Source organism: Arvicanthis niloticus, chromosome 13 (assembly GCF_011762505.2).
Source record: "Arvicanthis niloticus isolate mArvNil1 chromosome 13, mArvNil1.pat.X, whole genome shotgun sequence".
In the NCBI taxonomy this organism is placed as follows: Eukaryota; Metazoa; Chordata; class Mammalia; order Rodentia; family Muridae; genus Arvicanthis; species Arvicanthis niloticus.
In genome coordinates, this window is record NC_047670.1 from 52,279,164 (window position 1) to 52,301,143 (window position 21,980).

At 42.2% G+C, this 21,980-nt stretch overlaps 1 protein-coding gene across 38 annotated transcripts in view; it reads right to left on the bottom strand.

Annotated features, from left to right (window-relative positions):
* The window catches only part of Rbfox2 (RNA binding fox-1 homolog 2), a 238,402-nt gene that overhangs the window by 99,598 nt on the left and 116,824 nt on the right, over positions 1-21,980 (bottom strand). The window contains exon 1 of one of the 38 annotated variants that reach the window (XM_076911558.1): positions 21,653-21,773. The exons of 34 other annotated variants lie outside the window; for them this stretch is intronic. In XM_076911558.1, the coding sequence (XP_076767673.1) occupies positions 21,653-21,667 (15 nt within the window). In that variant the 5' untranslated portion in view covers positions 21,668-21,773. Of the gene's footprint in view, positions 1-21,542; positions 21,774-21,980 lie in introns of those variants that run through there. 3 more of the 38 variants (XM_076911562.1, XM_076911563.1, XM_076911561.1) reach the window with 3 other exon arrangements.

Below are 21,980 nucleotides of genomic sequence, written 5' to 3' on the forward strand. Positions count from 1 at the left end.
CTATAAAGGTTGAAAAAAACTTTTCTCATCACCTCCCTCAAAAGTAGTGGGGTATATTTAGATTCTGACATCTAGTGATTTAAGTTCTAGCGTCTGTTTAGTGATGGCATGCAAGAGTTAACAAACTATTTGTTTAACTTTATGTGCAAAAATCAGTTTTAAAATAAGAGTCTAATGCATTTACCAATACTCTGACATAACTATACAGAACATGACATTTAAGGAAAACAGTTCTTTTAATGTTTTTAACCCTTTCAATGCTAAGGGACAACAACATTTCTAGGCATTCTTTATTGCTTCCATACTTTTGAAATTGCTCCTGTTCAAGGCTCACACTTCGAATTCTTATTTCAGGAGCTGGCTTCCCTCCAAGGTCTCCTGGGGGAGCTGGCACATTGGCTGCTGCCCTTGAAAGAGATTCCAAAAGGTCACTCTATTCAATTGTGCTAATTACCTGGAGGCATGGATAAATAAAGGAGAACAGCTTTGGCAGTGCACAGTTTCCAAGGCCACACTCCAAAATATAACTGGGTTTCTCCAAATACAGTGTACTAGGTAGTCAGGTGGGAAAAGTAGGCAACTGTACAAGTCCAAGCAAATGGGGAAGCATTCTTCCCACTAACAGTAGCTTTTAACTGCAATAGTGGAATGTAGGAAAAAGAAAAACTGTGGGAATAAGAGTTGTGAAAGTGAAATAAAGGCTAATCAAAGAAGAAACTGAAGACAGACTGATCTTCCACAGAGAGAAGCTACAATCCAAATGTGCAAGCCTTGCAGGTAAAGCTAGCCTCATCTGGGCTGTTCCTTCTTTAAAAAGTTCAGTGTGTGGTGGCAGGGTGGTGCCCATGAGGCCTCAGCCCACACAGAGAACTCCAGGCAACGGAAGAATGCCAAGAGCAGGAAAAACAGCCTTCCCCAGGGAAGATCACAACACTGGTTACCCAACACTGATGGTCAGCCCTGAACACACACACACACACACACACACACACACACACACACACACACACACCATTCTACAAACTGAGCATGTTGTAGTTATGTAGGAATATATATTTATGTATTTAAGACTATAGATACACACTCATATATGTAAGTAATGAAAATAAGAGGCCATGAATTTGAAAGAGAGCAAGGAGGAGCACATGGGAAAGCTTTTCAAGAGACCAGGGGGAAAAGATGTAATTCTCAAATATAGGAAGAAGGAGAAGGAGGAGGGAAGAGGAGGAAGGAGAGGAAGAGGAGAAAGAAGAGGAAGAGGAAGTGGAAGAGAAGGAAGAGGGGGAGGAAGAAGGAAGAAGAGGGGGGTGGAATTAATTCCTCAGTAAAAGTATGTGTAAACACCAGCTCTCCAGCAACCTCTGAACAACTCTGGGAACAATGCTATGAGAAAATGTACTTAGCAAAGGGCAGTCAGCAAATAGCAAAAAACTAAGTTTGTGCTATAACAAGTAAAAACAAATTCATTTAAAGTAAGCTTATGGGGTTTCAGTATGTTAACAGAAAGCTATATGAAATATTCTACATACTGCTTAATCTGTTAAAAGAGCTAAAACGCAGAGTTAAGTTCTTAGAAACTGTGTCCAATTCATAACAGTAGACTGCTTTAGCGTCCCAGGTGCTGTACACCATACTAGGCAACAAACTCCATTTCTTTGTGAATTAAAGTGTTATGAACTGCTTGTGTTTTCCTTGCCCCCACATTCACATGAAGAAGAGGTGTGAGCTGAGGTGGTCTGAATAGGAATGCCCCCATAGACTCATGTGTTTGAATGCTTGGCCCATTTGGAGTGGCACTATTTGGAGTGTGGTCTTCTTGGAGAAAATGTGTCATTGCGGGGGTGGCTTGACAGTCATGTGTGCTCAAGCTACAGCCCTTCTGCTGCCTGCAGATCAGTAGAACTCAGCTCCTACAGCACCATGTCTGCCTGTACACGTCCATGCTTCCCGCCATGATAAGAATAAACTGAACCTCTGAACCTGTAAGCCAGCCCCAATTAAATGTTCTCCTTTATAAGGGTTGCCTTGGTCATGGTGTCTCTTCAAAGCAATAAAATCCTAACTAAGAAATGGGCCCAAAGGTAAATGGCAAAAGCCTATAAACCATGAGAAAAACCTTGGAATAAAGCAGATCATGCTAGCAGGTTGCTCTTCCTAGGTTGAGTTTCTGTTGGGTTATCAGTCTGTGGTAATTTTTTTACATTAGTCTGAGTAGGCTAAGACAGTAAACCCTGAAACATTCAAAAAGGTGAAGTTTTAACTTAAAATAATTTGGTCCCTGTTCGGGCGCCAAAATAATGTTGGGGTCCACACTAGCCCCACGTTTGGGCGGCCAAAATAAATGTTGCAGCCCAGGCAAAATGTTGAGGCCCGGGCCAACCCACGTTTGGGCAGCCACTGTATTCCGGCCCAAGCTGCTGCTCCGGTCTGCGGGTCGGGGTTCAGCAAGAGTGAGGGTGAGGGCAGACTCAAAGAATGGAGACCAGACAGGGTGTGATTCAATCACGTTCATTCTTCAGTCTCTCTTCCTCTAAGTGTCTCCTGTCTGATTCTCCCTCTATAGTCTGATTCCTGATCTGTTCTGTCTCTGCCTTTTATATGTCTTACTTCTAAGCCACGCCTCTAAGTTACACCTTTAATCATGCCCTTAGGTCTTGTCTCTAACTCTGATCTCTATACTTCTAAGTCATACTCTTAAGTCACACACCTTTAATCTCACACACCTTTAATCTCACACACCTTTAATCTCAAGGTATCTAAACCAAGATTATCGGAGTGTGTTCAGCTGTTGTAGGCTATTGTAATTCAAGTCTCATGTCAGGGTATATGGCTCAAGATGGCTGCAAAGCTGATAGCCGCTTTCTGCTAAAAGTCGGCCCCCAACATATACATATGCCTTACCTTCTTTTTCCTTTCTCCCGTCTTTCTGTTTATGAGAATGGAAATGTTACCATGGGCCATTAGCCATGTTTAGTTTTAGCAAAAAATCTAGACAATGTATCTATGTCTGTCTGTAACAGGGGCTCACTCTATAACCAAGAATAGTCTTGAACTTGCAAAGACTGGCCAGGCTTGCTTCAAATCTGTGTCTTCCTGTGTCATCCTCCCTCCTAAGTGCTGGGATAACAGGTATACATGTGGGAGGATTTTACATAAATTCTTTAATAGCACAGCAGAAACTCAGTAAGCCTTCACTCAACTAATGAGTTGTTAAAATAGATGTAGCTTTAAAAGTAATGTATCTTTTACTTAGTTTCCAAGCTACACACCAACTGGTCAAAGTAGGGTATGAGTGGATGGGATGAGACACTGTTTCTCTTCTCTCTCTCTGGTTGTATGTATAGAAGTAAGAGTGTGTGTGTGTGTGTGTGTGTGTGTGTGTGTGTGTGTGTGCATGCACATACATTCACCATACAGAATGCAATTTTACTAAGCTGGAAAAGTCTTTACTTTTCTGACCAGTCCACTTTCCTGACCCCTTCCTGTCTCGTCATATTTTAAAATTTACATTTCATTAGCAAAACAAGGCTGAGGTTTTTACTAGCTTCAGAAATCTTCCTAATATCTTTTGTTTAAAGAGATAGTAGACATACAAGTAAAATGCTGGTACTTCCAGTGGGCAGGAATCACCTAAGAGACAACCCTCTGGGCACATCTGTGAACAAGCTGCTTGACTGGGCTAAGTAAGGTGGAAGTATCCATTTTACTTCAGGCAGCTCTGTCCCCTGGGCTGGCATCCAGCACTGTCAGTTCCTCCACTGTGGCCTCAATGTGACCTTACGCTCCTCCCACACTTCCCCTCCACGATGGCCTTTACTCCTGCACAGTAAGCCAAAAGAAACCCTTCCTTAATTTGTCAGGTATTTTTTCCCAGACAAGAGAGAAGTAATTAAAATAGAGCTTTACTGCTCAATTAAAATATAATTTTTAAAAGGTATTATAAATTAAAACAGCTTCTTCTATGAAAGAAACTGATCTTAGCATTTCAAAGGAAAATGAATGTTACTGAAAAATTACAAACTAACATTAAATCTAAGTATATGGTCACTCATACACACAAAAATCCATCAAGAAATGGAGCAGAGTGCTGAAGAGACAGCTCAGCAGTCAAGAGAGTGCTTAATTTAACAAGCTGCTCTCTTCTAGAGAACCTGGGTTAGTTCCCAGCACCCACAGGACTCACAATTGGCTGTAAACTCCAGTTTCAGGGCATCTAATGCCTTCTTCTGGCCTCCTAGGGCAATGGGCACACACATAGTAAAGATATACTTTGAGATGAAGTACTCATACACATAAAAATAATTTTTAAAATGCCAAGGAGCAAAGAGAATATTGTTCTTGTAATACTGTGACAATAGGTAACCGTGTGGCTCACTTTACAGATAAAAGACCATTAAGCCCTCAAAATAAAGCTCTCAAGTACATGTTAAAAGGAGTTCACTTCCACTGTTATATATCTAAAATTCACAAAATAGATTATAGTCTAACAGCATTCTTTTTGTTTCAGTTGTTTACAATACTGATCACATTCGATTATTGGGAGAGAAAAGCTTAAACTCACATACCCATATACACCTAGAGACTGGGCCATAAGAACTACAGATACAATAAAGTGGGGAGCTTTGAGACCCCTGAAATATATCAGCAGAAAATAAGACTCATAAACCCTGTCCAAGACTAAATAAATAAATAAATAAATAAATAAATAAATAAAGCAAGCAAGCAAGCAAGCAGCTTCAGACGGTGCTGATGTGGTATGTAGGAAATTATTCCATAATCATTCAGGTGGCAGCAGACTAAATTAATCATTTGCTATGGAAGTACAAGTGTAGAGACCAGAGAAAGGAGGGAGGTGCTCACAGGGCTCTAGTGCCTGGCACAGCCTTTACGTTAAGCTTGTTTGTGGCTTGTCTACTCTATTAAAGAAAATCAATTTTACCTTTGTTTGGATACTTATAACATTTCCTTTTTAAAATATACAAGTGCAATTCCAGGTGATCAACTTAAAAGCGGAAATTACTTCATTTTACACACAAAACAAAGAAAAACAAAATAGCAAGATTCTGAACAGAATGGAAAGAGAAAAGAAAACCTTACTAAAGTGCTGCTGAATGGAGTGGAGAGAAGAAACAGTAAGATGGTAAGACACTGGGGGCATGAGAGAGGTGGAGAGGTGGGCAGAGGAAGGGGACTTAACACACTACGGTATCCCTAAAGAGGGAAGAAAATGAGTGGTGGAGAGAGCCTGCTCAGTCCTGCTGTGCAAGAGCACATCTAACAACCCACAGCTGGTTAGGTCTACAATAGTAGTAACTGTGGTAACCTGCACAGCATTGACATCTCCTACACACCAGGCATCCTTCGAGAGCTTTCTGTCTCTACAAATGCCTGTCTTCTAGGCTGTTGCTACAATTTTATGGCAAGAAAGTATAATGGTTTAAAACAGCATTCAGAGTACACCAACCAGAAACACGTGTGGTTCTACAGTCTGAGCCACCAGTCACAGTACAAAGAACATCCCACCACTACTTAGTATCTCTCTGTAAAAGAAAGGGTCACAAGTGAGAAATGTCAGGAACTTAGCAATCATTTGACAATGACATTGAGGAGACAACAGTAAATAAGCCAGAGAGAGAATGAGAGGGGGGCGGGGAAGGGAGAGAGAGAGATCTAAAGGACAAACAAGGCTATGGTGGTGCACACCTTTAATCTTAGCAGAGGCGGGGAGATCTCTACATTCCAGGACAGCCTGGTCTACAGAGCAAATTCCAGGACAGCCAGGGCTACACAAAGAAACCCTGTCTTGAAAAAACAAACCACCACCATCAACAAAACAAGCACACAAACATGATCTCTATAGGACATGACGAGTAGGGCTTTCTTTCTTTCTTTCTTTCTTTCTTTCTTTCTTTCTTTCTTTCTGGTCTTTCTTCCTCTTTCAAGACATTTTTACTATATTTAGAGACACTTGTGTGTAGTGGAGATTTTGAAGGCTGTAAAGGGACTTACTGAAAGGGCTGTATTTGAACAGAAGTCTGAAAACACTGAGGAAGTAAGGTACATTGCAAGCAGAAGAAAGCACAAAGGGCAAGACCAAGAGAAAGAGCAGCAAGGTCAAAGCAGCTAGAAGAGTAAGAAATGGGGAGAGACGGAGGACAAGGGCAGAGGTAGCCAGGGGTCAGCCACACCAGACCTCTGCAGTGTCTATGGCTTTTGCTCTGAGTGACACACATCAGTGAATTCTGAGCATAATCATATTTACATTTTAAAAAGACTACTTTATATGCTATGATTGGGATGAATTATTCCGTGCTGGAGGTGAGGAGACCAAGCAAAGAGGCAGGAACAATAACCCAGGCAAAGGAGGATGGTTCCCTGAATCAGGACAGAAATAGTGGCCCTAGTGAAAGGTCAGGCCCACATTACTTTTGAAAGGTAAAGCCTACAGAGTTGCTGAGGGGCAGGAGTAGTACAAGGGGGAAAGATAAGACCACAGTCACTGGAGTGCTATGTTGTCCAAGGAGCTGAGAGATGTCATTAACTGAGAGGAGGACAGTGATGGGCACATCAGAGTACAGAAGAAGACAAGTGAAGACCAGAAGTCACAGGACTACGAGATGGCTTAAAGCACTTGCCAAGCGAGCCTGATAAATGCTATCCCTAGAATCCAATGGTAGAATCAGAGAACTGACTCCTGCAAGTTGTCCTCTGACCTCCATTAGTGTATGCATACGCGCGCGCGCACACACACACACACAATTTAAAAATAAAAAAAAAACAGATCAGAAGTTCAACTTTGGAAATGATAAGCTTAAAGTAGCTATTACAAATAGAAATGCCATGTGAGCATTATCTATAAGCAGGAGAGGTGTGGCCAAGGGTATGCATTTGAGAGCATTGGCATTCAGACAGGACTCAGCTCTCTCTATTGGTATACCATCAGTCTACAGGTTTTCCTTTTTTTTTTCTCTAGGTAAATGAGGGTTCTATTTGTGAGGATTTACATTTTATAACATTAAAAAAAATTCCAAAAATAACCTGAAAAGGTACTTCTAAAACCTGATTCTATTTTACTCTAGACATGCAACTAAGGAATTGTTGAAAATGAGAAAACAGTCTTTCCCAGGGAAAAGCACATCAATACCAAAAGGTCAGCCCTGAAAACATACACACATACATGTTGCATTATACAACTGACTGAGCAGGTGGTATTAGGATGAATGCACAAATGAGTATATATGTAACAACAATTAAAGACAAAGAGGCCATGAATTTGAAAAAGAGCAAGGAGGGCACATGGGAGTGTTGGAGGGAGACAAGAAAGGGAGGAAATAATGCAATTATATTACAGTCTTAAAAACTAAAATAATTATTTTAAAAACCTGACTACTTTGATTACTATACCGTTCTTCGGTTCATCTTATTGTTCTTAGATTTTAAGAATCTATTCTTCCTGCATCACTGAAACACTGATTTTCTGTCCTGTACTTCTTAACCACTCGTTTGTGTTGAAGGAAAGACCAGAACAACAGATCAACAGCACCCACTGACTCTGAAGAATGTTACAAAGTGAGTATACCCTTCCCAACAGACACTGCTGCTGCTTTCTCACTGCATTGCAAAGCTTTGTGTCGTCTTTCAAGAAAGCACAAATAAGTCTGAAGACTGTCTTATTAATTAATTAAAGACAGGAGATGTAGTTGGTGAGAACATGAAGCCTTGATTTCCATCTACCACCCCAGAACAGAAATATGGGGGAGAGGGGCTCAATGTGATTTGTAGATACTGTACAGGCAATATGCATGAAATATATAAGAAAAAAGTACCTCCCGTGTGTGTGTGTGTGTGTGTGTGTGTGTGTGAGAGAGAGAGAGAGAGAGAGAGAGAGAGAGAGAGAGAGAGAGAGAGAGAGAGAGAGGGTGGAGGAGAGGGAGAAAAAGAGGGAGGAAAGAAGAGAGGGGAAAAGGGAAAGAGAGGGAGGGAAAGGTACGTACAGGGTCTTGCTTGCAGTCCAGGCTCTAATCTTGTGACCCCCCACCCCCACCCTGCTCCAATATCGAGTGCCACAACTACAAGTGTGCACAACCACACCAGCTCTATTATTTCATTATTCCTTTATTTTTACTTCTACAGCAGTCATAAGGCTGAAATTTTTTTTTTAAATTAAAAGACTCATTAGATTCAGGTGTTTGTTAATCATTTTAAAAAGATATTTTCCTTTTAACTGTGTGCTAAAGCCATGAAAGGAGAAACTAATGACTGAGAGAAAAGCAAGAGGTTGGCCTAGGGTATTATAAGCCTAAAATTGAGAATGATAAACTTCACAAATATCCAGGAAAGTAAATATCCAGAAAAGCTTATCAAGAGGGTGAGAAAGGAGAGGGGGCACAGAAATGAGAGGATGTGAGCAGCAGGTTCATTAGCCGGCTGGCTGCTGGCGGTCTTGAGAGGAGCCATTTCAGTAATACAATGGTAAGATAAACCTGACTGTGTGGTTTAAGGGCATGAAACCAGTCCTTCTGCATTTGATTCAAAGGCAAAGCAAATCCACAGTTGCTGGTAGAAATAAGAGAGTAGGAGGAGTGTGTGTGGTAACAGGTGAGAGAACAGCATACTGTGTGCAGACTGAAAACTCAGGATCCTGAGGAAAGGCAGTGCTGGCTCCAAGTCAACGCACAGCCAGGCCTTAGCAGAGAACAGGGGATCCTCTCTATGTTGTTTCGGTTTCTCACACGTGCTCTGAACACCATAAGAAATTCTTTCTCGTTCCCCATGCTCAGGGGTGATTGAACAGCAAGTGTGGTGTTCTGGCACAGACTGCAGCACCTTCTCTGAAATCAATGGGCAGAGTGCTTTCTTGAGAAAGGAACAGGAAATGGCAGGCACAAAGGAGCCTCTTCCCCAGTGATCCCAAAATACAACAGTGCATGCAGAACTTATAGAGCCCTTGGCTCAGTCTAAGGGCAGGGAAAAGCTCTCCATGACTCTCACCTCCATTGTTTGAACACTCAGCTCCAACCTCTGAGTCATTCCATCTTTGTGAAAAGTGGCATGTGTTAACAGCTAAGGCGTTTTCTCAGCCTGTTTCCTGCCAGAAATATAGGAGTATCCAACAGCCTCTTCTGGTGTAAACAGTTTCTTCTTTCCTGTCTCAGGTATCCAGCAAACTACTCAGCATGAAAGAAAAGGCAGCTCCTTCGAAAATGGCCCTCGGCCCCTGCTAATACCTTTGGTCTGTGTGAGGGAGGGGGTCTTACAACATCATCTTCTCCTTTTAACTGCCACTTGCTAGAACATGTGCCTAAAAATTATTACCATTTACCATCTAGAAAACACAGAAGTTTCAAAAGATCACACTCTGCTCTCCCGAATGTTAGGCAGTCCTCCCCTCATCTCACCCCCCCCCCAACACCCATCTTCAAACAGTTAAAAACAAGAGCAGGCATCTTCAGTACTTGGCTTGGCTGCCTCCTTAGCTAGAACTCTCAACTCACTATGCACAGAGCCACAAACGATGGTACTGCTAAGCTCTGCCTGCCACTACACAGCAAGGTCCTCCCATTTCATTCCTGATAGCCCTTGTGGCAATCTCCTCAAAGCCTTAAATTTTAGAAATCTTTTCAAGTTACAATAACCTATTCCATGGGACTACTTACAAGATAGCAAGTTGTTCCCCCAGAGGATGGACCCAAAGAGAAAGCACTGAGAAGAACAAGCTCTAAAGAGCAAAGCTGGTCTCCATACCCACATTTACTGCTATAGTCTAGTCCTGCAAAGTTACTAGCTGTGGTCTGCACAAGGGCCTGAATGTGAGCAAGTATAATCACCAGGAACATTCCAGATATGACCCATCAATTCTGAAGCACTAGGATTAGGCTTGAATCTTTTTAAAAGACGAGTCCTATCACAAGGCATATCTTGGCCTTCAGCTTGCCTCCTGAGTGCTGGGGGTACAGGTGCCATGCTGAGCTTAGATTTAAATCTTGCTGTGAGCAGAGAAGAAGGTAACAGTTGTGTAAATGGGTAACCCAATACTTCACCTCTAGGAAGCATCTGGCAATTTCTATTCCCCTTCCCTTCCAATACTCTCAACTGCCTTAACAATCTTGACATTTTCTCTGGCAATGGATATTATCTGTAAATGCATGGCACTGAGTAGCACACAGAATGACTTTCCTTTTCAATGAATTCAAGAAATTTATTTTGAAATTTGATAAGAGAAAACTAAAAGTTAAAAATAAACATCTACAAATGATGAGACCTAAGAGGAAGAGCGCACAGTAGCAACTGCTCTCCTCCCCCCAACCTATGTCTGCCACCTCTCCCTTTGCTTTATGCTCTATTGTACTATTCAGCTCATCCTAGCCTAAAACATTTTTACAGCAGTCACTATAACTGCATTAAACAAAATAAATCTTTACTTAGATATCTGCCTTTCTGGACTGATGAGATGGCACAGTGGGTAAAGGGACTTGACACCAAGCCATACAACTTGAACTTAATCTCTGGAATCCACATGATGGGAACCAACTCTGTCCTCTGACACATAAACACATACAAAAATAAATGTTACTTTTTTCAACTTCCCTGAAGGAGAGCATTTTAAAACAGTCCTGGGAAGTAACTGCACCCAGTTTAGATGTAAGACAAAAGCATAAAGATCATGTGACTTAAGGTCTACTGAGCAGACTAAGAACCAAGGCAGTGATGCAAACGTAACCAGCTCGTGATGTGGTGCACAATGGAGCTACAGCCACTGTGTCTGACTTTCAGGAATGTACGGACCTTGTTAACACTGCTACCTATGAAGCAGTTCATTTCATACTCATGAAAAATAATATGACATTTATTTTAAATAATGAACATCCAGGCTTAATTTAGTTTACTTCTGAGTGGTCTAAGTCAAGTAAGCAAACCCCACAGGTTTTCAGAAGCACAGCAGTGCAGAGCAAACCAGCTTCAGTTAAGTGAAACACAACACAGTAGACACATACTTCAAGTGGACACTGCTCCACAGACAGTTTATTATACCTGTAATATCTAATCAGCCTTCCATGCAGTGTTTGTGAAGGGCCTACCCTATGCTAGGCCTACACTCTAGGCAGCATGTGTTGGTTTTGTTTTTGTTTTGGTTTTTTTTTTTTTTTTTTTTTTTTTTTTTTGGAGACAGGGTTTTTCTGTGTAGTTCTGGCTGCCCTGGAACTCACTTGGTAGACCAGGCTGGCCTTGAACTCAAATCCACCTGCCTCTGCCTCCCAAGTGCTGGGATTAAAGGCATGTGCCACCACTGCCCAGCTTCTCTTCTTTAATAGAAGTAAAGAATGTCAGAAGCATGTGAAATGCAGCAGCAGCTCATGTGCAGTCTGTGTTCAAACAGGAATATTAGGGATTTTAAAAACAATCCATATTTCTAGATCCAAGAAAGCTGAGGAGAGTAAGTGACTACCATTCCTAAACTGCTTGCTGCTGGAGCAAAGGACCCCAGGGAGTGAGTGATTGAGGAGCTGCAATGCTGTCGGTACTCTCTGGTCCATGTGTGCTCCACATAACTACAAGGATGCTCTAGCCCTCCGAACAGTTCAACATCCAAAGCTGAGTTTCTATGTACTTGGTTTCTTCTCTAATTTATAATTTGTTCTATATAACAACAGAGCACTACACTCAGGTTTGAAACATGGCAAATATTCTTTTTTTTTTAAAGATTTATTTATTTTATGTATATGAGTACACCATTGCTTTCTTCAGACACATCAGCAGAGGGTATCAGATCCCATTACAGATGGCTGTGAGCCACCATGTGGTTGCTGGGAATTGAACTCAGGACCCCTAGAAGAGCAGTCGGTGCTCTTAACCACTGAGCCATCTCTCCAGCCCCATGGCAAATATTCTTAAGGTTAAAGGCCACATTAGAACAATTACAGAAACAGCTTTCTTGTTGAATGAGAAGCCTGCCACCATGAGCATTTCTGCAGAAATGAACTGCTTCATAGGTAGCAGTGTTAACAAGGTCCGTACATTCCTGAAAGTCAGACACAGTGGCTGTGGCTCCATTATGTACCACATCTCAAGCTGGTTACATTTGCTGAATGTCTTCATGCATCATCACGGCCAATCCCTCACCTCCAAACCTTTCTCCTCTCCTATGTGAGTACAAAAGAAAAAGGTCTCCATGGTCCTTGTCTTTCTTCAAAAAATCTTTGTCACAAACTCAAACTTTAACAAAGTAGTTTCAAGAATGCTATATGCTACTGTGCTGAAAAAACCTTCAACAATTCTCTAGGCTCAGCAGTGACAATGTTCAAGGTATTCCAGCATACCCACCAAATGCCTCTCCCATGCCTGTCACTTCCAATGTTAACCGGTCTCCTCAAATTTCGCCCCCAACTTTGCTTTCTTGCTTCTTTTCAAATGTCCATTATGTGGCAGGTACTTTTCTAAGGACATATAATAACCAGTAGCTTCATGACAGAAGAATGTCAATTGGTTTGTAGCCACAGTAGAGAAAATAAAAACTGAGAGACTAGAGATGGATAAGGAGGGAGGGATCAGCATATATGTAGGTGACATATATGCTCCATTGTGCACCTTTACAGATGACATCTTTTTTTTGTTTTTTTTTTTTTTTTTTTTTTTTTTTTTGGTGTTTTCGAGACAGGGTTTCTCTGTGTAGCCTTGGCTGTCCTGGAACTCACTCTGTAGACCAGGCTGGCCTTGAACTCAGAGATCCGCCTGCCTCTGCCTCCCAAGTGCTGGGATTAAAGGCGTGCACTACCACCACCCGGCTACAGATGACATCTGAGGACCATGTACACAAGAACATCAAACAGATGCCTGAGAAAGGGCAGTGAAATGGCTAAGTGCTAAGGCCCGGAGGTAACAGTGGGCTTGATATGTTCAAATAACAGATATTGGTCAATATGACACTGTGGAGTAGAGAAAAGCTTCTAAGAAATGATGCCCACACTTACACAGAACAATAGGACTACACAGCCCAGTGTAAGATATGTGACTTGCAATGCTGACTGAGATATAAACTACTCAGAGTTTGGATGAGAACAGCAACAATACATGATGTTTAAAGATTACTCTGGCTGAGAATATAAATCAGTGGTACAGTGCTTTCCTTACCATGCACTAAGATCTGCACTCAATTCCTAGAACTGCAAATAAACTATATCTCTAACTCTGTCAATTCTTCTGTCTATTGCCAGGACACTCATCATCATGAGCTACAGTTCATAGCTAACCACAACCATCTCTCTAGACCAGTGGTTTTCAAAGTGTCTTCTCTACCTGCAGCATCAGCACTGGGAAACTTACTAGAAATGTAAAGTTTCAGACCCAGACAGATCCAAAAACTTGGCCATCTACCTCTCTTGATACACAACTACATCTAAGATGGCTGCCACTATCCAACAGGGTCATTAAAGTTCCTTGTTTTTCAGAGAGATTTCCAAAAGAATCCTACCCAGCCCATCTCCTCTTTGTCTCTGTCATCCAAGTAAACCCAAGCCTTAAGGACAGCTCACCTGTACTTGTCTACATGTCTGTTCCCAATCTCTCCTCCTACTCCCAAGGACTGGATGTCAACAGTATCCTTAGCACACTTGTCTATAAATCCATTCTCTGCTCTACAATGTGTCCTACCCTTTGTTTTAAAGAAACCCTGACAGCCCCTGAGAATACAGCTGTTTTTACACCAAATGTTGTTTACCTGCTTTGGTAGAGGCAAGAATCCTCCTTGCTGCCAGCACACCTTCCAAACCCTACCCTGCCCTCTATCCAAACTGCAGATGTTTAAAAAGAGGTCTCACTTGCTGACTTCCTAGTCTTAGCCCCGTCTCCGTCGCCATTGTTAGTTTTCTTTTGAGGACTTCAGCATCCACACAGAACCAACATTTGGCCTCCCAGGATTTGTTTTCAATGTTTTTTAGCACCAAATATATTTTTCACCTAAACCACCTGCCTAGACTCATAGGCTAACACGACCATCACCTCTAAATTGTGAAGCACCTAAAGGTTTATTTTCATATCAGAGAGTTTGTGTGCTGGTTTCCCACTCCAGCCATTCTCCAACCTTCTTATGCTTTCTGGTCTACAAAGTGACCCCGCCCCATTTTATTTCCCTAGTTCCTCATCATGTCCTTTCTTAGAGCAGTTTAGATGTGGTGGTCCTACACTCCTCACCCTTCTTTCCAGAAGTCTTACACTTTTCCTCAGGCCTAAGCTGCAGTAAATCGCCACTCTTTACACTCAAGGTTCAACAGTGTACACTAGACATGACACAGAGAAAGAAGGCAAAACCAATCCTCCTCAAAACCAGTGTTGCCACCCTACCTGGCTGTACATATGTACTCTCCCCCCTTCCCATTAGACCTCGATGCCAGGCTAAACAGAACACACTTTGCTCCTGCAACAGCCTTTTTCTTTCCATACTCTGTTTCTTGATCTCTACTTGGTTCTTTCCAAGTGGCATGAAACACGCCTACAACTTTGTAAAAGTCCTTCATCCTACGCGTCCCAATTTTGTTCTCTGCTCCACAACAGTGCTCCTTGTCTCAACACTGGCACCTGCCAATGAACAATGTAGTTCACTCCCGTGTTCTCCAAAACAGCCTGTCCTAGTCACCAATGACAATTATTTGACCTTATTACCCAAACCTAGTAGCACTTTCTTCTCCAGGCAGATCTGTCCAGTTTTCTTCCCACCTGACCTCATTCTTTTCAGTAACTTTTAGAAATGACTCAGACTCAACCAATGACTGATCTCAACCATTGCTCTACTACATTTAATCCACAGGCTTTAAATATTCACCAGTATACCTAATGAACCTCATCTACCTGCAACTCACGTGTCTCTTTGGAGCTCTAGATCCTCTTACATTATCTAACAGATATCTCAGACACACACACACACACACACACAGACACACGGGGGGGGGGGGACAGAGACACAGAGAGAGAGAGACACAGACACAGAGAGAGACAGACAGAGAGAGACACACAGCAAAACAACAAAAACCAACAATAACAACAACAACAACAACAAAAGCCAAGCCATAAAAAAAAAGTATGTGTATGTTTTTCTTTTCTAGTCTAAGAAATAGTCCTTCCCATTCTAATTTCTCAAGCCAACAGCTGAGTATCCAGGTTTCTCCTTCATTACAGCACATATCTAAGCCTGCTTTTCGGGTCCTAGCAAACTGCCCTTCAAATTCCAGATTCTTGCCTAAGACTCTGGCAAGAGCCTCCACTTGCTCTCCTGTCTCTCTGCCTAAGAAAGACACACTCTTAAGATCTGACACCACTGGCCATTCTAAACCTGAACAAAGTTCAAATGTCTTCCACAGGCAGTGAATGAGGTGGCTTGCACAAACTCTCCAAATCATTACCTTTCTCTTTTTTGTTTGGTTGGTTTTGAGGGTTTGTTTGTTTTTTCTTTTTTTTTTCAATATATATTTTTTAATTCACTTCACACCGTCACCTTTCTGTTCTCTCTACTCCAGCGAGTCTCAGCTTGTTCCTCCCTGATCCTGGGCTTGTGGTCTTTCTTCCTGTAGGCTCTAAGAGGAGTTCTCTTCACTCAGGTCTTGTTTACTGCAGTGCAAGCATCCAGGGTCAAGCATCCTTGTTTCCTCCAGTACCTAAGAGCTCCAAAAGCTCATCTCTTTATACATTCAATTGCCTTCTCTCACCACTTTAAACAAGGAGACAAAACCACCTATGGAAAGATACCTGGCCTTGCTTGCTGCTCTTCTGCCACCCACAACACAATAAATGAAACACAATAATTTCAGCTAATATACATTAAGGCTTAAGTCTTATTAACAAAATAGCCTAAGAGTTTTCTGAACTTTACCCTTTTAAAATGTGCAAGTATATGAAGGAGAGAAAAGGGGGGAGAGGGAAACGGGGTGGGGTGGGAGTGGGGGCAGAAAACAAACCCCAGAGCTGTCATCCCTTCCTTTTAAATAGGGTCTCTCATTGGCCTAAGAGATCACCAGTTAGGTGACTGGGAGGTCAGAGAGTCCCAAGGATCTTCCTCTCTTATCTTGACTCCCTAGTGGGAAAACTCTCCATGACTGCATCTAGCATTGTCATGTAATCATCAAATAGACTGGGCCATCACCCAAATCCAGTTTTCTGGGCACTTGTTTGTTTGTTTAAACTGCCATGTTGCTAACTCCAGTCTCTTAACTTGGTTTTCACACCCTGGGCCTACACCTGAAGAACAGGCTTCCTATTTCCCGTCAGGCTAATCCCCCTTTAACCAGAGTTAATGTCCTTTCTTGCCTGCATTTTCTCCTCAGGACATTTCACTTTAAGCATGTAGGTTGTATAACATTTTATGTAGTTTCTCACAAATTAAACCTCTATCTCTCCATATTTCCTGGACCTGGGTAGACAGCAGTATTTCCTCTCTGAGCATCTTAAGGTTACCCCCCCAAAAATCAAATCCAAAATCCTATCTAAGATCCCCTTCACCTTTCCTCCTATAAGAACCTGTCACTCATCTACATCATGGCAACACCTTGCCTCTGTAACCTCTGAGGCTTTCCCAGAGTCCCACTTATACCAGACCTGTCCCTGAGGCTGCTTCACTAGTCACTTTACTTCTCTGCACTTTACTCTGCCTTAATCTGTATAGATGGCTTTAAAAAATAAAAATACAACTACTATATATTCTATTTCATATACTACTAACCCATTTAAAGTCTCTTAACATTTCTTCATTGCCAAGTATCCATTTGTAGTATCTAGCCTTAAGTTATCTGGGCTGAATGGTCTCTACATTTATAACATAACTTAGTAGTGTCTCATTTTCTAGTCCTGTAAACCAATTAGAATAGTAAGTGATTTCTGGAAGGTGGGGACTGAAAAAAATAGCACATAATCTCTATTTAAAAGGTGCTATTATTGTTGCCTTATATTTGCTTAGCACAAAATGACCTTGAGAAAACTTTTGCAGAAATTACACCAATTGGCTATCCATCCTGTTTTGGAACTGTGAACACTACTACTCAGAAATGTCACACACTGATGCACAGCACAAGTAAGGCCAAGGTTCATTCTAAGACATCCAGGCTTCATGGGGAAGGCACAGGCTAAGATGGCCGACAGAGATGTTCTTCTAAGAACTCCACGGACAATCCCAAAATGTTCCCAAACACTGTGCCTTCTTTCCACAGCCTGCATAGCATGGCTCAAGGAAGCAGTGGTGGTGAGAACAAAATTATTGTCTCCTTACCCCTCCCCCTATGTCTGGGTCATCCTGGGTGGCCATGATGCCAACAGGAAACAGTGTACAAAGAGGAGAGCTTAGGAGTGGTTCGACATGCTTTAGAATACAATCCTAACTGCTGACTCACAACTTTCTGTTTGCTAGTCTGTAAAAAGGGAATGGAAGATGTCCAGGGTTGTTGAGGACTGTAGATATGGAGATACACACACACACACACACACACACACACACACACACACACACACCCTGACAGACATGTCAGCAATCAATAGGCAATTTTTAAAAAATAGCAGCCTCTTCCCAAAAGATTCAGTGAAAAGAAATAAAGCCATTCTTTAAGAGAGATGATGATGAGTCTCCAAGCCTGCCATTTGCTAAGAGTCTTCATCTCCTCTTTCCTCACCCGAGCAGTAGAGACATCCTTCAGCAATGTTGTAAGAATAAAATACACATGCCATACATAGGGCTTTCTTAGTTGAATAACATCATACAACAATCCCTACTGTTATACGCACATACCCTCCATACAGTATACACACTCTTTAAGGAACAAGACATCTTTGACCATCTCTGTATTTACAACAGCTAGTTCTACTCTTTGCAGGCACACTCCTTAAATACTGGGTGAACTGATTTATTAAGAAAACAGGATTGATTGATGACCACACAGCACTTCAAGTGAGATCTGGAGGTCCAGTCACATGGTCCTGTAAGAGCTCCCACAGCCTAGTCAAGCCCAGTTCAGACTGGAGAGTGTGCCATGCCTTCTGGGGAGTTTGGAAAGTACAGTGTAATTTTTGTTTACTTTATTTAAAAATGCATACTCATCAAGCAAACATGTTTGCTGAACACAGGCCCCAGGCCTTTCTGTCTTCTTCACCTTGTGGTCCTCATCTGAGCTTCCGTAGAGAAGCCAGGGTGAGAAAATGACACAAGGAATCTCAACAGCACTGTGTATACTCCCAAGGCAGCCTAATGAGGGTTCCCTACAACCAACACTTCAAATATCAACAAGGGGTGAATATTTCACATAGAACTAATTTGTGTTTGTCAAAGTTCTTCCAATATGAATTCAAGGACACACTAGGCACAATGGAGAAAACATTCAGGGGTGTTTTACAGTCTACTGATGCAAATATTCAAAGCCAAAATTCGGCCTGTGCTGAGCAGGATGGAGCATGCCTACTCTCAGCAAATGAAAACTGAAGTGAAGGAGATCAGGAGTTCCAGGACAGCTTTGTCAGTTTGAGACCATCCTGAGCTACACGAGACTGCCAAAACAAAGAAACAAACAAACAAAACACAAACAGTTGTTGTGTGCTAGTTATTTACTGAGCGATTATCTACACCATGTCCTTTGTCTCATAGGTCATCTCAAATCATAATAATCACATGGTATACAGTAATTTCCCTGCACAACAAATGAAGAAACAGGTTTACAGGTTAAGTAACTTGTTCACAGCCATAAAACTGGGAAGGCCACAAGTAGTCTCTAACACTAAGACTCTGGGCCAGATTAGGTCATTCACTAACATCACCAAATTCACCAAAGAGGAGAATGGCAAATAGGCATTCTCTCATTGTTCTAAACACATGGGCAAATTAATGGGCTGTACCTAATGCTAACTACACAAACTAAAACACTTAGATGGTCTGTAAGCCTTACCACCTTTCAACTACAGGTAAGATGAATATCCAACACTTTTCAGAGGCACTAACAACTGAACCTAGCTCAACAACTTTTCTGCAACACTAGAAACAGTGCTGTTGACATATTACTAATACTGAATCAAGCAGACAGCTGGAGATAACATGTGTTGTATACCTTCGTAGCTTCCTTGTGTTCAAAGAACACACCTTTTGGGCACGCTTACTGCTATATAAAATTTTCAAAATCAGAGACATTCCAGGTCAATCCTACTGTCTCATGAGTATGGAAGCTGAGGTCTACAACAGTTGAAGGATTATCCACAGTCATAGGAGCTGTTATTTTGTGACTACTGGTGGTCCAGGCAAACCCTAGAGTAGAGCTCTGATCTTTCCCCTATACGGCAGCTTAGGAATTCCTGCTTAACCCTTGACTACATGGATATAACCTCCTTCACACCCAGGCTTGTATAGGTACGGTTCTGCTGGATGTCTATGGGCCAGACAATGAGATGGTAAGGTAAATGCACATTTCTGGAGCAGATGACAACAATCAGGTTATTTAGGTGTCACCATACACACAGAACATAGCTTGGGGTGTAGGGATTACTCTGTGTGTGTGCATGAGTGACATGAGGGCCAGAGGATGGCACCAGGGTCTCCTCCTTATCATTTCTCCACCTTATGTTTTGAGACAGAGTCTCTCACAGAACCTGGTGATACTGTTTTAACTAAACTGGTGGATCATTGGACCCACCACAATCTGTCTCCACTCCCCAGTGCTGGGGTTACAGATCTGTATGCTTATACAACAATACTTTACCCACTGATTCACTCTCTAGTTCTGAAAAATAACATTTTTGTAAACAGGGTGTGATGACACACATCTTTAACCCCAGCATTTGTGAGGCAGAGACAAGAGGATCTCTGTGAATTCAAGCCCAGTCCAATCTACACAGTGAGTTCCAGGATAGTCAGAACTACATAAAAAGATCCTGTCTGTCTCAGATAGATAGATAGATAGATAGATAGATAGATAGATAGATAGATAGATAGATAGATAGATAAGGCAGGCAGGCAGGCAGGCAGGCAGGCAGGCAGGCAGGCAGGCTGGCAGGCTGGCAGGCTGGCAGGCAGGCAGGCAGGCAGGCAGGCAGGCAGGCAGGCAGGCAGGCAGGCAGGCAGTTAAGATAGACAGATTATGGCACACAGTAGCAGCTGCAGATTCAGATGGTCAACACAACCAAGAAAATGACAAGACCTTTTGGCTGTTCCAGTTCTCTTGGAACAATGGCATCTCAATGCAATGTGGTGTATTAGTTAGCAAGTTGTTCTGGGGCCCTAAGTAAAGGGACTAAGATAAATATATGTATAACAATAAAAGACACACAGAAGAAAGAATGGAGATGGTCACTGTCAGTTTCAACAAGCCTAAGTAAGCTGAAATGAGATTAACTCAACTCATATCCCTTCACAATTTCTCTTAGAAACAATGAAAAGATAGACGAGGCCATCCTTCCAGAGGATAGGATCAATCCCCAACCTAGTGAAAACTACTTAGTGCACTTTAGTGTACCAGCAAACCCCTGAGTTCTCAGAAATACAGTACTACAAAAATAAATCAATAGAGGGGAGGAAATTACATTTCAAGGTCATATTCAAATGTTAAAGGACAAACAGATACAGAAGTCTCCCCAATACACTATACAGATATGCACTACGACCCAGCTCCATCTTCACAAACCACATTAAAATGTTGGTTTCTGGCATTTACAAATGTAGCTTCCTGGAGCCAAGTAGGTTCCTGCAATTCCAGACATCTGGGCCGAAGAGCAAAGGGCAGATCAAAACTTCCAAATGCTGGCTAGTAGCCAAAGGCATCACAAGGACTAGTAGGCTTCCTTAGCAACACAAAACAGCTGTCTGCTCAAGACAGATCTCGCCATCTTTACAAGGGATTACTGATTTTAGTATTTTTACAACTAAAAGCAAAGGTAGACAAAGGAGGCTCTGTATCATTTTCCCTGATATTCTCCTGAAAGATTTTATATTTCATTATTTATAAACTTCTCTAATTATAGAATGTTCTCTTAACCCCAAAATTACAATGCCACGATTACCAGTAAATTAAAATAAAGTAAGGTACATATTAAGTTCTCGATTTACAAATATAAAATGCTTCATAATGGCTGGTTATTATTTATTATTCCAGCTGCCATAGGCCTTATTGCTAACTATAAGCAAGTTACTCTTTGTGACTTAATTACTTCCCTCATATAGTTTTAATAACAACAATGACCTACTTCACAAGACAACTGTGAAGGACATTAGGTATTAGATAAAAACTTACAAAAGCTTATTCCTCATTAAAGACTGCCATCCATCTACTGGTGCTATCTATCTACAGATGAGGCTAAACTATCAAGGTCAGTGCTCTCCACACATGACACAAGCCCATCCCGACCCACAAGGGTGACTGCTACTCCTGAAGCCTCTAGTTCATGTCACCTGCCCAACTGCCTTCTCCAAGCCTACCAATCCCAGGGGACAGCACTGTTCTGGGAGCTCGGCCCTTGCATGAAGTCTAACAAGATAAACAACATTTAGAAAGTAAACACCAACCCAGTGATATGCTAGGTTGGAAGGTCCTCACCTGTGCGAGGAAGGGCTCAGGGCCTGGGCTCAAGCCTCTGTGCAGGAGCAGCCCCAGCTTTCCACTCCTTATATGTGCAAGTGCGAGCCTCACCACAGCACTCTACTCACCCAGAGGTACATCATGGCAGAGCCGCTGCAGACTCAGCTGGCGTTGAGCCTGGACTGCAAAGAGGCACTTCAGTGAACCAGAGGAAAGGGGATAGTAGAATGGGGGGGGGGGGGGGCGCAAGAAATCAAGTGGGGAGAACCCCTCAAATCACTTGAGTTAAAAAAATCCCCTAAGGGAAAAAAAAAAAAAAAAAACCCTACCAGTTTTTCCCCCTCCTCCCTCCTCTCCGGCAGACTGTTCTGTTGTTCTCTCCTCCCTCTCACCCTCCCTCTCCACCCCCCCTCTCAGGGAGTTCCCAGCCCAAGTGTCTAAACCAGAGTGTACAGC